Raw genomic sequence first — 16,755 nt, 5'->3', positions numbered from 1 at the left:
TTCTCATGTCACTGGGACAGGAAGAGAGAAGGATCTACTCATCAGGACACAGACCCAATCATGACAGGTGTTCCCTATCCACAACTAAGGGAAAAACCTTCTTCAGATACCTTGTTGAAATATGTGAAATATTTACTTTTCCCACATAGGCTGTGCTCTGTCCTTAGTGAATGAGTCCCCATATGTGTAGGCATTGAGAGAGCTGTGATTGGAATAATATGATATATATATATATATATATACACTATATTGTGAAAAGTATCTGGACGCCTGCCTTTACACACACATAAACTTTAATGACATCCCAGTCTTAGTCCGTAGGGTTCAATATTGAGTTGGCCCACCCTTTGCAGCTCTAACAGCTTCAACTCTTCTGGGAAGGCTGTCCACGAGGTTTAGGAGTGTGTCTATGGGAATGTTTGCCCATTCTTTCAGAAGCGCATTTGTGAGGTCAGGCACTGATGTGGACGAGAAGGTCTGGCTCGCAGTCTCCGCTCTAATTCACCCCAAAGGTGTTCTATCGGGTTGAGGTCAGGACTCTGTGCAGGCTAATCAAGTTCCTCCACCCCAAACTTGCTCATCCGTGTCTTTATGGACCTTGCTTTGTGCACTGGTCCAAACCATTTGGTGGAGGGGGGATTATGGTGTGGGGTTGTTTTTCAGAGGTTGGGCTTGGCCCCTTAGTTCTAGTGAAGGGAACTATTCTTTTCTTTTCTATTCTATTCTATTGTTTTCTATTATATTCAAATCAAAATTTATTCTATTCAAAATTCGAATTTTAGAAAACGGTTATATTGTTATATTCTTTCTATTTTATTCTATTCTTTTTTATTGTTTATTTTATTCTATTCTTTTCTATTCTATTCTTTTATTTTCTATCCTATTCTAATCTGTTATTTTCTATTCTATTCAAATTCAAATTTATTCTATTTGAATATTGTTTTTTAATTCTATTCTTTTATTTTCTATTCTATTCTTTTCTATTCTATTCTTTATTTTTCTATTCTTTTCTATTGTATTCAAATTCAAATTTACTCTATTTAAAATTTGAATTTCAGAAGACGGTTATGTTCTTTCTATTTCATTCTTTTCTATTCTATTTTATTCTCTTCAGAAATTCAAATTTGAATTCGATTTGAAAACTATTTGAATTAAAAAAAACTATTTGAATTTGATTCGAAAACTATTCAAATTCAATTTGAAAACAATTCAAATTCAAATTTCGTACGAAATTTTGTTTCGTTTTTTAGGATTCGTTTAAATTCGTTACTATTGTAATTTGGAGATTCGGATACATCCAAATGTCTGAATAACAAAAATGTGTCTGAATTTCACTTTGGAAAGTAATGAACCGCACATGTCTGGTTACCGTACATTGATCTTTGATTAAAATGCCTCTAGAAGGAGGTGCAGAGGGTTTCTCAATGTGTGCCGGAGGACGGCAATATTAGGCGATAGAAGGAAACAAGAACGTTAAAGTGTGTCTAAACCCAAAAACATCAAATGTATCGCAGCATCCCTGTCCTTAGATGTGACCGCTGCATTCATCTCCATTTTTCCTTTATTTTCACCAGGTGATCCTGCCAGTAACACACTCCCTGTCCTAAGGTGACAATGCTCCCTGAGGAGCAGTGTTGTCATCCAAAGCTGCTCTCCTGGTTTGGACTACAAACCCCACCCCCCTCTCTTCATCCATGTTCTTTTGTAGTTTACAGAGAATAGCTGGGAAAGCTGATAACATTATGTGAGATTTCAAGTCAGCTCAAAGGAAGTGACATGAACACACTGGAATTCTGGCAGGATCAACAGGTGATTCTTTTTGTACTTTGCTGAAAATGTTCTCAGCCCGATAAAAGAAAACAAATGCAGACACCACATCTAAGGACTGGCATTGGCTGCAATATAGAAAAATGTTGTTTATGTCTTTAGATATCGTTTAACATGCTGAATTAATATCAGAAAATAAAAATAATAAAGTATATTAGGACAGACAGAAGAACCCCTCCCCCACCACTTACCGAGAACTTCTACTAGGGGATTGGAAGAGTCGTAGGAGGAGAAGGAGAAGCCATGCAAGAAAAAGGAGAGAAACATCAAAGAGGAGAGCGACATTATTCCCAAACCTCCCAAAGCTGGTCATAGCAGGACACAGTTAAAGTATCTGTGAACCCTCACCTTTAAAACAACCTATACAGTTTAAAATAGAAATGAAAGACAAAACTAATTTGTATACATATTAAAAACATTATAAATACCTTTTTTTTTTTTCTTTATAAGTGATCACATACCCTCTGTTCTCAGCTGCATAAATAGCTCAGAGAGCTAAGGGAGGAGAAACAGCAGTACACTGGTCTTCCCAATTAATGGCTGTGCGGGGGGGGGGGGTGGCAGATCATTGGAGGAGCAGGCTGAGTTCTCAGCACAGCCAGAGAACTGACCATGCTATGCTCTCATGCCTAGTATGGTCAGTTTTTAATAGGAAAGCAGAGGTAATGGCAGGAGCACCAGATATTTAATACAAATAAGCAATACAAAGAGAACAGGTTACTTTTTCGTAGAAGTACATAGTAAAACAGGCACATGTCAGGACTATGGAATGTTGGGGTGATATATTCTTTAATGCAAGACAGGTGACAATGTGTGTACAGAGATCTGCTATTAGAACAATGTATGGAGGGATTCTTCATTAAATTTAATGTATACATTATAACAATGTAGGGAAGGATCCTTTATTATAACAATGTATCGAGGGATCTTTCATTAGATTCATATTATACATTATAGCAATGTGAGGAGAGATTCTCCGGTACTGTCTCCTTCCATAAGAAGTGTAGTGCTTATATAGCACAAAACACATGTAAGTAATACGGTCGGCAAGCGGTTATAGCACTCTATTGTTGTAATTGTTGGTGGCGCAAGAGCATGTACTATGCACTCTAAACTATAAATGGTGCTGTAGTGAAATACTAGTGTCCGTGTGTTTATACTGTATATGCTTGTATATTCTGCACAGGAAGGAAGTTTTTTTTCTGCTCTCTTCTGTAATGCTGTTCCCGCATATGCTGTTCTCACATGTGCTGTTCTCCTACACAAGTAATGCTGAAGTCTACATTCCTCAAGATCTCAGTGCCTCATCTTATCACATAACCAGCAGGCTATGGGCCCAGGCACTAAACAGAACACTACAAGCTGCTGAAAAATGGCAAAGCTCAACAATACCACCCACCGGCTGTTGAAATTCAAGCTGGAGACAACTTGTGACAAGTACTGAATCCAGACAGACCCAATAATGGACCCATGGAGGAATGGGACAGGAAGAACAGACAAACTAAAGCAATTATAAGCCTGATAGTGGAAGATGTTCAGCTCATCCACATAAAAAAAGAAAATACAGCTAAAGGTATGTTGACCGCACTACAAAAACTGCACTAATGTTCAAACCTAAACAGTAAACTATATCTGCTATACAAGCTATATACATTAAGTGAGGCTAGAAAAAAGATCAGGAAATGTGTGCACATGTGAATGCAATGCTAGAAAATTTTGTAGAACAGCTACACTATATTGACTTTACACGCACATGAACTTTAATGGCATCCCAGTCGAAGTCCGTAGGGTTTAATATTGAGTTGACCCACCTTTTGCAGCTATAACAGCTTCAACTCTTCTGGGAAGACTGTCCACAAGGTTTAGGAGTGTGTCTATGGGAATGTTTGACCATTCTTCCAGAAGTGCATTTGTGAGGTCAGGCACTGATGTTGGAGAGAAGGCCTGGCTCGCAGTCTCTACTCTAATTCATCCCAAAGGTGTTCTATCGGGTTGAGGTCAGGACTGTGTGCAGGCCACTCAAGTTCCTCCACCTCCAACTCATTCATCCATGTTTTTATGGACCTTGCTTTCTGCACTGGTGCGCAGTAATCCCCAAACTGTTCCCACAAAGTTGGGAGCATGAAATTGTCCAAAATGTCTTGGTATGCCTTAAGAGTTCTCTTCACTGCAACTAAGAGGCCAAGAACAACCCATGAAAAACAACCCATCATAATCCCCCCATCCACCAAATGATTTGGACAAGTGCACAAAGCAATGTCCATAAAGACATGGAGGAGCGAATTTGGGGTGGAGGAACTTGACTGGCCTGCACAGAGTTCTGACCTCAACCCGATAGAACACCTTTGGGATGAATAAGAGTGGAGACTGCGAGACAGGCCTTCTCTCCAACATCAGTGTCTGACCTCACAAATGCTCTTCTGGAAGAATGGTCAAACATTACCATAGACACACTCCTAAACCTTGTGAACAGCCTTCCCAAAAGAGTTGAAGCTGTTATAGCTGCAAAGGGTGGGCCAACTCAATATTGAACCCTTTGGACTAGGACTGGGATGTCATTAAAGTTCATGTGTGTGTAATAGCAGACGTTCCTAATACTATTGGTAATATAGTGCATGTAGTGCATGTACAATTAGAGAGAAAATTAAAGATAACCATGTGGTGGCACTACTGCTATGCAGCCTCCCAGAGTGACATAATGCTCTAACGCTTTAGAGGCCAGAACCGAGCAAGAACTAACACTAGAATGTACCAAAGGAAAATTAATGCATGAATATAACAGAAGAAAAGAAAATATGCAAAAGGCAGAGACAGCATTCACCTATGGCACAGGAGATTGGAGCACCGAAACAGAGAAGCCATAAAAGGAATTTACAAAGAAAGGTTTATCAGAAGATATGACAATGCTGCCATGCAAAATGCTCATGAAATGCAAGTATGTATGGAAGCAAAAGACACAAGTACTCCACTTCCACAGACCTGTAAGGGTAGAGTGTGTGACAGTAGGCAGATAAAACCTCCTCCATATGCCCCCCATTAACTTGTTGGGTGCTAAGTATGCGTGGGTTCTTTGGGCTATGAACAGGGTCACTCATGTAGCACCCTCTAGTATGCTACTAGATTAGTACAGGCAAATTTATGTATGACTCATGGTTAGTTTGTGAGTCTGAAATTGGGTCAGGGTTTACTACAGGTCAGGCTGCATGACTCACAAATGCAGGCCTCTGGTATAGGGTTGCCACCTCATCCCTTTAAACCCAAACACATATGAATTACACAGGTTCTGAGGCTAATTAAGGTGGTAATTAAACTCACTTGGGGCCATATCTGCATTAAATTAGCCTCAGAACCTGTGTAATTCATATGTGTTCGGGTTTAAAGGGATGAGGTGGCAACTCTACTCTGGTACCTCCCCCTGGATCTGGAAGTTAGTGGGCAGAGGCGAAGAGGAATTATCTGCATACTTGCGGAAATGTGGCCAATCCCAAGGCAGAATGCTCTGGGATGGTGGCTAAGTCAGCTCTTAAATATGGAGGAGCCAGGCCAGCAGGGGAGTTGGGTGAAAGATAGAGTGCTGAGGAGTCTGTCGGTGGCCTAGCTGGGTCTAGGGAGGCTCTGTCATGCAGGAGTCAGAACAAGAGGTGGAACTCTTAATAGATAAGTTAAGTTCCCCACTATATTCTACTGAATAGCCTGAAATTAGAAGATCCATTTGGGAGACAAAAGGGATACCACCCCACAAGCTGTCATATGCTGCTAAGACACATAACATGGTTGAATCAACATCCTGGGAAGACATAGAAAAAATACCAAAAAAGTAAAGTCAATAAATAAAGAAAGGCAATATAAGAAGAAATAAGATTGCATCAGGAAAACAAAACCTGGATACGCAAGAAACTTCCTCCAAAACTATAGGAAGCAAGTCGATTTTTAAAGTGAAGCTCAAAGCTGAAGGAAATATCCACAAATATATGGCCAGATTAACTGCCAAGGGATACTCCCATAAATTTGGATCAGATTACGATGAAACATTCGCTCCTGTCGTAAAATGCTCTACTATCAGAACCCTTCTTAGCATTGCAAGTGAAAAAACTAGACTTTAAACCGCTTTCCTATACGGAGACATTAATAAAGATCTTTACATGGAGCAACCGCCAGGGTTTGAGCAAAGACACAACCTTGTGTAAACCTCAAAAGAGCATCTACGGCCTTAAGCAATCTGCAAGGATGTGGAATGATAAAGTAAATGTACTCACGAGAGAGGTATTCTCAAGAAGCAAAGCAGATCCCTTCCAGAACTCAATAAGACAGATGTCTATGCACCCTAATTTATGTTGATGACATTATAACCAGTTTTTTACAAGAGGGGAATTACAATCACATAGTTTGCAAGCTGAAAGAGAACTTTGGAATTAAAGAGCTGGAGAATATCAACCAATATCTAGGGATCCAAATAAAGAGGGAAGAAAATGGAAGTTATCTTCTCAACCAAATTAAGAAAATTGCAGAAATCTTGGAACAGTTCCACAGATGCAAAAAAAGTTAAGACACCCATGGAAACAGGATACCAAAATAGCAATGAAGCAGAAAACTTGCTACCCAACAATGACATGTACGGCAGAGCTATTGGAAAGCTGCTATACATTGTTAGTGTGACAAGACCAGACATAGCTGCAGGAGTGCAAATACTCTCTAGAAAAGATTTAGCTCCCTATCAGCATGACTGGGACATAGTAAAAAGGATGATACAGTACCTAAAGGGAAAAATTTGGATTAAGCTACGGCTACCAGCAGCATCAAATCCAAAACAAATTGGGTAGGTGGATGCGAATTGGGCCGGAGACTGCACACAGACTCAATTTTACAAATGGTTACGCCTTCCAGTACGGTGAAGGAACGATAAGTTGGCCTAGCCAAAAGCAAGTGACTGTCGCACTATCTTCAACTGAAGCTGAGAACATTGCAGCAGCATATGCATGTCAGGAAGTAATATGGATTCGACAATTTTTAATGGACATGAGTATAGACATTTCAAAACCCATTTCCATTCTCAAAGACAACAAGGGATGTATAAAGCTGACAATCAGAAAGGGTCAATCCTAGGATGAAGCACATTGACGTGAAATATCATCTGTTTAGGGACACTCAAGAGCAGGGTGTTATCGACATTCACTATCGCCTGTCAGAAGAGATGAATGCAGATGCACTCAACAAACCATTGGTAAAGGAACATCAGAGTCTTCTACAAAAGAACCTCAACCACATATAACGAAGCACATGCTGTTGAGAGGGGTGTTGGAATTGCAACAGCACGTACTATGGACTCTAAACTATAGATGGCACTGTAGTAATATATTAGCATCTGTGTGTTTATACTTGTATATTCTGCACTGGTAGGAGTTTTTTCTAACTCTGCTCTCTCCTGTAATGCTGTTCTCACACATGTATGCTGTTCCCTTATGCAAGTAAAGCCCTTTCTCAAGATCCTCCATTCCAGTACTGGCTCCTTCCATAAGAAATGTAATGTGTATATAGCACTATCTTGTAATATCTAACACTCTCTTTATAGCACTGTCTGTCTCTGGACATGTAGCCGCTTCAATAGATCACATTTACATTGTGTTGTTCTGAAATTCTCAACAGATTTTTAGCCTGTTTATATACAGAATACAGGAAGAAGGGATAGGAGGGGGTGTCTTTGAGATCCATTACCTTTTCGCGCCTTTTTCTGCAGCTTCAGTGTATCAGAAGATTTCTTTTTGATCTCATGACGAGCTCGCTTGTATTCTGCAGAGACATGAATGGGGTGAGAAGGAGAAGCATAAATGGGGTGAGAAGGGGAGACACAGATGGTGTGGATTGTGCTGTGTATGACAGTGTAGATGTGATTGGGGATCCCTGATAGTGTGGTCCATGTCTATGGGAGCTCCATGCTGAATACAGCAATCTGGTCACTGACCATGGGAGCTCCGTCCTGAATAAAGAAATGTGGTCTCTGACCATGGGAGCTCCATGCCAAATAGAGTAATGTGGTTGAACTCTGTCCTGAACACCACAATGCAGTCCCTGACCTTGGAAGCTCTGTCCTCAATACAGAAATGTAAATGAGGGTAGTGACGGTAGCCTTAGGGAAGAAGACTGCTTGCCCACATCCCTGTAAACCTATATACTAGAAACATTGTTTTCCTCTAAGTGGGACTTTGTAAGGGTACAGAAATGTGGTCTCTGACCATGGGAGCCCCATGCCAAATAGAGTAATGTGGTCCCTGATGGAGTGGTAATTGTGCAGTTGGCTCACCTCTGGCGTGCTCCTTGTCCAGTGTGTTTGCGGTTTTCTTCCAGTCCTCGATCCTTTCCTGGAGAGGAGTTATTAGACTCTCCATGAGAGCGCTACAAGAGAGATCAAACAGAGGGAGAGGTGTAGTCAGCTCTATAATATCCATGATGGGAGTGTGGTCAGTTATATAATACCCAGGTTGGGGGGTTGTGGTCAGGTATAGAATTCCCAGAATGGGGGTGTGGTCAGTTATACAATTCCCAGGATGGGGTAGCCATCAATTATAAAATACTCAGGATGCGGGGTGTGGTCAGTTTTAGAATACTCAGGATGAGGATGTGGTCATAGAATACCCAGGATGGGGGTGCAGTCAGTTATAGAAAGTCAGGTAATACCCCAGGGTTAGATGTTGGATGGGGTCAGTTTTATAATAACAGGACATTAGAATTGGTCAGAGAGCAGCAATCCAGACATCACGGGACACTGTGGCTCTTGAGCTGCCATTGTGGTTGGTCAGATTATGGAGGACACTCCAGTCAGGTTATGGGGGGAGGTCTGTGGTCAAATTATGGGGGGGGAGGTGTCTCCAGCCCAGTTATGAAGGGTATCTTATCAGGTTATGGGGGGTCTCTAGTCAGGTTCTGGAGGGACTCTGGTACAGGTATGGGGAGGGGGTCTTTGGTCAGGTTATGGAGGACCTCAAGCCTGCTTGTAGGGGGACTCTGGTCAGGTTAAGGGGGAATCTGGCCCAGTTATGGGGGAAGTCTCTGACCGGATTATGGGGGTCTCCTGTCAGGCAGGGCAGATGTGGTTCACAGAATATATCTGTATATCTAAGCTCCTCACTTGGTGAAATGTCTAAGTTTGCTCTCGATGCTTCGATGTCTCATACACATTCGGGTCAGTGCGGATCCGATGTCACGTGTGGCTCCTGTGAAAGAATTAGAAAATTGGTTTGAAGTCTAAATCTCCCGATGAGTCTCATTAATTGTGCAATCATTATGCTAAAAGATTTCTCCTTCTGTGGGCGATTTCCCTCCTCAGTGGGGACCCAGACATCAGGAAATGTCTATAGAGGTTTAGCTGGAATATTGCACTTAGCTTCACACCTGTGCGTTGCAGTAACACGTGGTAGAACCCAATGTAAACTGACCCACAGAACTTTGTATGGCATGGTGTCAATCATGTAGAGTTCCCCCTATGCTCAGAGTATAGTATCTGGCACCTGCAGTATAGCACAACACATATGCCATGCGATAATGATGCCTCATTACAGAGTTTGCTTGACTGGATACTGAACTCCTAATCTGTCCAGCCTGGTTATTGTGCCTGCATCTATCCATCTCTGCATACGATGGACTTCCATATAAGAGACCGCTCTCTGTGTCACCGATTTAAAGGAAATATTCCCTTACCGCGAGTATTGGTCGCCATGTCTGCCACTTTCTGAAAGGCATCGAGGAAGGCAACAGCAGCCAGCACTGTGGTCCTGTGGGAGTAGAGAATGTGTCAGTAATAGAGCCACAAGATATAAAGAGGAAGCATGCAGGGTGTCCCCAAAAACACACAAAGGATCAGAGTAAGCGGCGTATCTCAAAAAACACACAGAGGGTCATATTATGGGGCATACACCAAAAACACACAGAGGGCAAAAGTATGGGACACAACCCAAAAACACACAGTGGGCCAAAGTATGTGACATACCCCAAAAAACACACACAGGGCCAAAGTATGGGGCATACCCCAAAAACACACAGAGGGCCAAAGTACGTGGCATACCCCAAAATCACACAGAGGGGTTGTACTCCAAAAACACAGAGGGTCGGAGTATGAGGCCTATCCCAAAGCACACAGAGGGTCACAGTATGGGGCATACTCCAAAAAACACACAGAGGGTCAGAGTATGGTGTGTATTACCAAAAACACATAGAGGGTTAGAGTGTGGGGCTTACCCCAAAAACACACAGATGGTCAGAGAGTATGGGGCGTACCCCTGTAAAACTATTCCTCTGGATTCAATGCAATCCATGTTCCTGACCTGGCACTTGTATACAGATAATGGCATATGCATATACAGTACTGTGCAAAAGGTTTAGGCAGGTGTGAAAAATGACTATAATGTAAGAATGTTTTTAAAAATATATATTTACATTTTTTTTTTTTTTTATCAATTTACAAAATGCAAAGTGAACAAACAGAAGAAAAATCTAAATCAAATCAATATTTGGTGTGACTACCCTTTGGCTTCAAACCGGCATCAATTCTTCTAGGTACACTTGTACACAGTTTTTTTAATTTTTTTGAGTTTTTAAAGGAACTTGGCAGGTAAGTTGTTCCAAACATCTTGGAGGACTCACCACAGATCTTCTGCGGATGTAGGCTCCCTCCAATCCTTCTGTCTCTTCATGTAATCCTAGACAGACTCGATGATGTTGAGATCAGGTCTCTGTGGGGGCAAAACCATTACTTTCAGGGCTCCTTGCTCTTCTTTATGCTGAAGATAGTTCTTAATGACATTGATTGTATGTTTTGGAGTTGTTGCCCTTCTGCAGAAAAAATTTGGGGATCAATGGTGTCCTCAATGCTAAGAAATACAGGGAGATTCTTATCCATCATACCATAGCATCAGGGAGGCGTGTGATTGGCCCCAAATTTATTCTGCAGCGGGAAAACGACCTCGAATATACAGCCAATGTCATTAAGAACTATCTTCAGTGTAAAGAAGAACAAGGAGACCTGGAAGTAATGGTTTGGCCCCCACAGAGCCCTGGTCTCAACACCATTGAGTCTCTCTGGGGTTACATAAAGAGACAGAAGGATTTGAGGAAGCCTATATCCACATGTAGTGCTACTCCTATAGGAGCTGCAGGATTACTGTCCAGGTCTTCCCCACAGGCTTTGCCCCGCAGCCAGGCACACAGGCTCATTCACACATTTCTTCAATAACCAATCTAGGAGATGTGGTTTTTGTGGTTTTTATTTTTGAAGAACTTGAACAGAGTTGAGAATAGTGGTGGGTTTCTCCAAGAACTATGTACAACTGAGGACTTAGGTATTCTTCAGGACATGCTATATTAAAGTCTGGGCTTGAAACAAAAAGTAGACTTCAGCTTAGTAGTAGTAATTAGAGCCACAAGAGCAAAGTCCCTTTAAGTAGGAGATTAGGTAGACAAAGCTTTTCAGGACACCAGCCAGTGTGCCCTATATAGTACCTGATGGGTAGCAAAAGCACAAAGGTCCCCAAGATCTCTCAAGCGTCTATACTCACAAGGCCCAAGGACAGCTGGTAGCCTCCATCCAACTTCCAAGCAGACCAGATCTTCAGCAGATAGCCCCCCTCAGTCAGCCTCAGTCCTGGGTCTCAGCATGCAAGCCCCTCAGGTTGCTCACCTGAGGTATCACCAACAGCAGCTTCCACCTGAGAGGGCAGCGTGCCCCCCAGGCTGGACTAATCCACTCTGGAAAAAGACACTAAGCTCAGTGTGTTCGCAGAATAAATACAGTCTCCCATCATGCCATCAGAGCCTGCCTTTCTGGGATAGGCCAGGGCTGAATCAATATTTATGCTGCCATCTGCATAGCTCCACACCTATCATCCAGCAACTTCTCCAGTTCCCTGGATACAGTGGAAGCTATAGACCAGATTGACAGGGGCTGAACACACTGAGCAGACCTAACTAGCAGATTGCAGCTTCACTGAATACAGTGAGCATAATATGCTTTTACCTACCAAACCAATACAGTCACACTGACTACAGTGTGGCAACTAAATTAACCTATTGAAAAACACAACTAACTCTAACTTTTCCTAGCACTCTAAGAGGGTGCCACACACAGAAGATATGTGCTTAGTTCTTCAAGATGGAACAATCTACCCGCCAAATTCCTTCAAAAACTGTGTGCAAGTGTACCTAGAAGAACTGATGCTGGTTGGAAAGCAAAGGGTGGTCACACCAAATATTGACTAGATTTGAATTTCTCTTCTGTTCATTTACTTTCTATTGTGTTAACTGACAAAAAATAAACTAGTAACACTTCCATTTATGAAGGCATTCTCCATTTACAGCATTTTTTAGACCTGCCAAAGATTTTTGCACAGTACTGTGTATACAGTATCTCACAAAAGTGAGTACACCCCTCACATTTTTGTAAACATTTTATTATATCTTTTCATGTAACAACACTGAAGAAATTACACTTTGCTACAATGTAAAGTAGTGAGTGTACAGCTTGTATAACAGTGTAAATTTTCTGTCCCCTCAAAATAACTCAACAAACAGCCATTAATGTCTAAACCACTGGCAACAAAAGCGAGTCCACCCCTAAGTGAAAATGTCCAAATTGGACCCAATTCGCCATTTTGTCTCCCCGGTGTCATGTGACTCGTTAGTGTTACAAGGTCTCAGGTGTGAATGGGGAGCAGGTGTGTTAAATTTGGTGTTATCACTCAGGTTTCACTCAGAGCAGGCCTAGCCATGGTCGACCAAAGAAGTTGAGTGCACATGCTCAGCCTCATATCCAGAGGTTGTCTTTGGGAAATAGATGTAGGAGTTCTGCCAGCTTTGCTGCAGAGGTTGAAAGGGTGGGGCTGCCTGTCAGTGTTCAGACCATACGTCGCACACTGTATCAAATTGGTCTGCATGGCTGTCATCTCAGAAGGAAGCCTCTTCAAACAGTTTGCTGACGACAAGCAGACTAAGGACATGGATTACTGGAACCACGTCTTGTGGTCTGATGAGACCAAGGTAAACTTATTTGGTTCAGATGGTGTCAAGCGTGTGTGGCGGCAACCAGGTGAGGAGTACAAAGACAAGTGTGTCTTGCCTACAGTTAAGCATGGTGGTGGGAGTGTCATGGTCTGGGGCTGCATAAGTGCTGCTGGCACTGGGGAGCTACAGTTCATTGAGGGAACCATGAATGACAACATGTACTGTGACATACTGAAGCAGAGCATGATCCAATCCCTTTGGAGACTGAGTCGCAGGGCAGTATTCCAACATGATAATTACACCAAACATAGCTCCAAGATAACCACTGCCTTGCTAAAGAAGCTGAGGGTAAAGGTGATGGACTGGCCAAGCATGTCTCCAGACCTAAACCCTATTGAGCATCTGTGGGGCATCCTCAAACGGAAGGTGGAGGAGCGCAAGGTCTCTAACATTCATCAGCTCAGTGATGTCGTCATGGAGGAGTAGAAGAGGACTCCAGTGGCAAACTGTGAAGCTCTGGTGAACTTCATGCCCAAGAGGGTTAAGGCAGTGCTGGAAAATAATGGTGGCCACACAAAATATTGACACTTTGGGCCAATTTGGACATTTTCACTTAGGTGTGTACTCACTTTTGTTGCCAGCGGTTTAGACATTAATGGCTGTGTGTTGAGTTATTTTGAGGGGACAGCAAATTTACACTGTTATACAAGCTGTACACTCACTACTTTACATTGTAGCAAAGTGTAATTTCTTCAGCGTTGTCAGATGAAAAGATATAATAAAATATTTACAAAAATATGAGGGGTGTACTCACTATATATATATATATATATATACATTATATTGACAAAAGTATTGGGACGCCGGCCTTTGCACACACATGAACTTTAATGGCATCCCAGTCTTAGTCCGTAGGGTTCAATATTGAGTTGGCCCACCCTTTGTAGCTATAACAGCTTCAACTCTTCTGGGAAGGCTGTCCACAAGGTTTAGGAGTGTGTCTATGGGAATGTTTGACCATTCTTCCAGAAACGCATTTGTGAGGTCAGGCACTGATGTTGGTCAAAAGGCCTGGCTCGCAGGCTCCACTCTAATTCATCCCAAAGGTGTTCTATCAGGTTGAGATCAGGACTCTTTGCAGGCCAGTCAAGTTCCTCCACCCCAAACTCACTCATCCATGTCTTTATGGACCTTGCTTTCTGCACTGGTGCACAGTCATGTTGGAACCGGAAGGGGCCATCCCCAAACTGTTCCCACAAAGTTGGGAGCATGAAATTGTCTAAAATGTCTTGGTATGCTGACGCCTTAAGGGGCCAAGCCCCACCCCAGAAAAACAACCCCATACCATAATCCCCCCTCCACCAAATGATTTGGACCAGTGCTAAGATTCCCTTTAAACCTGGACACATATCAAATACGCAGGTTCTGAGGCTAATTTAATGCAGATAAGGCACCAAGTCAGTTTAATTACCACCTTAATCAGCCACAGAACCTGTGTAATTCATATGTGGTCGGTTTTAAAGGGATGAGGTGGCAACCCTAACCAGTGCACAAAGCAAGGTCCATAAATATATACAGACTTCAGCAGTGGCAGCCCAGTATTTCTCCAGTGCCTCTCACCATGCCATCTCTCAGGTATCTGTATAACAGAGATCACCCTATGATGTTCTGATCAGATTTATGCCCCCCCCCCCCCCCCGGGGAATACATCCAAGAAGTCACTCAGTACAGCATCAGCAATTGGAAGGAAGCTTCTGACTGGTTGCTGTGGACAGAGCAGACTGTCTGGGGTAATTCTTCCTTCAGACACACTGAAAACTGAAATCCGGGATGGTATTTGTAGGTTGTCAAAGAACCTGGTAAATTTTGCATTCTGAGTTTCCATAAAGAAATTCTCAGATTTGGCAAAAAAAAAAAAAAAACTTTTTTCTACACAAGTCTATTTGTAACTTCATTGATATTATATTATTATCAAAATTGTTTTTATTTCTGAAGCCACAATACATTACAGCTTATAGATCCCTTTCAATGAGCCCATAGGGTGGGACAGTATACTGAGATAAGGGACTCACCTGAGCTGGGAGTGCAGTTTGGTGGCTTTGGAGCTGAAGTCCTCCCAGATGGGGTAGGAGGTCTGGAAGAGACAGAAATACAGAGATACAGGGTTAATATAACACAATAATAAAAATCCTCCATATACAGAGCAAAGAAACATTATGCTTTGTACCATATTGACACATCACACCTCTCGTTCCTCTACTTTGTATCACACCTCCCATTTTAATTGGTATCATACACACATATTCCACTTCCCGTTCCTCTACTTTATATCCTTTATATCTTATACTCGTGTAGCAGGCATGTTGTAATGTGATTTCTCCTTTTGGCCACAAGATGGAGACAGAGAGATGCTGACTGGTTCTTCCAGAAAACTGAGAGAGAGCGAGAGAACACTGGGGGAAAAAGGGGAGTTTTAGGAAGTGCTGAAGGGACAGAAGAGAGGGAAGTACTGAGGTAAAAGCAAGAGAGAGTGCTGCCTAGGAGACAGAGGAGATTGCTTAAAAGAGAGGGAGATACCAAGGCTCAATAAAAAAAAGTCCTTTGCTGGGACACAGTGACACTTAACAGTGAGGAGAGGAGGAGTGTTTGAGGGGAAGGAACTGAGGTGCCAGAGTGAGGAGAGAGACACACGCTGACACCAGGGACTGTGTGCCCCAACAGAGGAGGAGGGATATCCTGAAGCCCCAAAAAAAAGAGTCTGTGAGGAGAATAAGGAGAGCGGTCTGAGGAGAAAGAGAGGGAGACAGAGAGAGTGTGGTGAGGTGATAGGTGTGAGGAAAACCACTGAGATTGAGGAGACAGAGAGAGAGAGAGACTCTGGCAGCATCAGAGGGGGAGAAAGCCAATCTTTTCCAGAGACTGCCAGGAGAGTGTTGCCTGGAGACGGAGGAGTGAGGACGCCTGAGGGGAGCCAGGAGCAGAGACAGCCACATGGTCCACTATTTATTTAGTCCAGGGACCCTACTCAGCAGCCCAGCACCACTCAGCTCAGCAGAGACGACCCACGCCTATCAGAGATCGAGATACCCATCCGGGTATCAGGTTGGCCGCTGCCTGTTCACCTTGTGAGTTTTGCTACCAGTCATCTCGATCGGCCATCAGCAAGAGATCCAGTGCCTTATAACTTTGCTAGGAGCATCAGGAGCCTGAACCAGCACCTGGAACTATCGTTGTGTCATCACACAGAGGACTGGTGAGCGGGTGTAAACCCAACATCCTTCTTGACACCATACTGACACTGCATGAAGACACCAATTTCCCTTTTTAGTGTCAAAGAATGCTTGTTTGGAGTTGCCATCTCTAGTAGTTTGTCCTTTTAAAATGTCTACCCAATGGAACATTCTAGATGATTACTGCTCCATGCGAGCTTGTTTAAACCTACTCTTAAAACAAGGGCCCCACCGTTTGCTAGCAGAAGACACTACAATTCTTCACCTCAGGACCTATAACGTTACAGAATTATGCTTACTGTACTTGTGTAACCCATTCTTTTCTTTGTATGAGTACCTCTCAAGGGTGTTTGCAGCCCAGAAGGAGCTGAGAAGTTGACCAGTCTTCTCTCCTCCCTCTCAGCGCTTGTGTTAAGGGCATATAGATTACTGCCTTTTCTATACTTACAGTTGCTAAGCATTGAAGGGTATCTTTTCTAATATGTCAAGATGAATGTTGTATGTACCCGCCCTATCCACAACAATGCTCCACGCTTAGAACGATATACCCAACAGTATATATAGCATATATATAAATGAACACATGAATGAATAAATAGCAGCCGCTTAAATAATAGGTAATATATATATATATAGGCAATAGTGAGTCAGTTAAGTCAATAGCATTCCTTCAGTATTGCAGCAGCGCTGTGTGACCCCAATAAATAGGGTC

General features: G+C 42.6%; 1 protein-coding gene across 4 annotated transcripts in view; it reads right to left on the bottom strand.

The window, feature by feature from the left end:
* The window catches only part of MTSS2 (MTSS I-BAR domain containing 2), an 86,510-nt gene that overhangs the window by 18,579 nt on the left and 51,176 nt on the right, over positions 1 to 16,755 (bottom strand). For 2 of the 4 annotated variants that reach the window (XM_073605648.1, XM_073605651.1), the window contains exons 2-7: positions 14,886 to 14,947; positions 9,520 to 9,593; positions 8,951 to 9,035; positions 8,126 to 8,217; positions 7,540 to 7,614; positions 2,019 to 2,030 (exon numbers count right to left, since the gene is read on the bottom strand). In XM_073605648.1, coding sequence (XP_073461749.1) covers positions 2,019 to 2,030; positions 7,540 to 7,614; positions 8,126 to 8,217; positions 8,951 to 9,035; positions 9,520 to 9,593; positions 14,886 to 14,947 — 400 coding nt within the window. The remainder of the gene's footprint in view (positions 1 to 2,018; positions 2,031 to 7,539; positions 7,615 to 8,125; positions 8,218 to 8,950; positions 9,036 to 9,519; positions 9,594 to 14,885; positions 14,948 to 16,755) is intronic. The other 2 variants (XM_073605652.1, XM_073605649.1) reach the window with 1 other exon arrangement.

This window comes from Aquarana catesbeiana, linkage group LG11 (assembly GCF_042186555.1).
Source record: "Aquarana catesbeiana isolate 2022-GZ linkage group LG11, ASM4218655v1, whole genome shotgun sequence".
Classification (NCBI taxonomy): domain Eukaryota; kingdom Metazoa; phylum Chordata; class Amphibia; order Anura; family Ranidae; genus Aquarana; species Aquarana catesbeiana.
The sequence above is the reverse complement of the archived record's forward strand: the minus strand, read 5'-3'. Positions and strand labels throughout refer to the sequence as shown.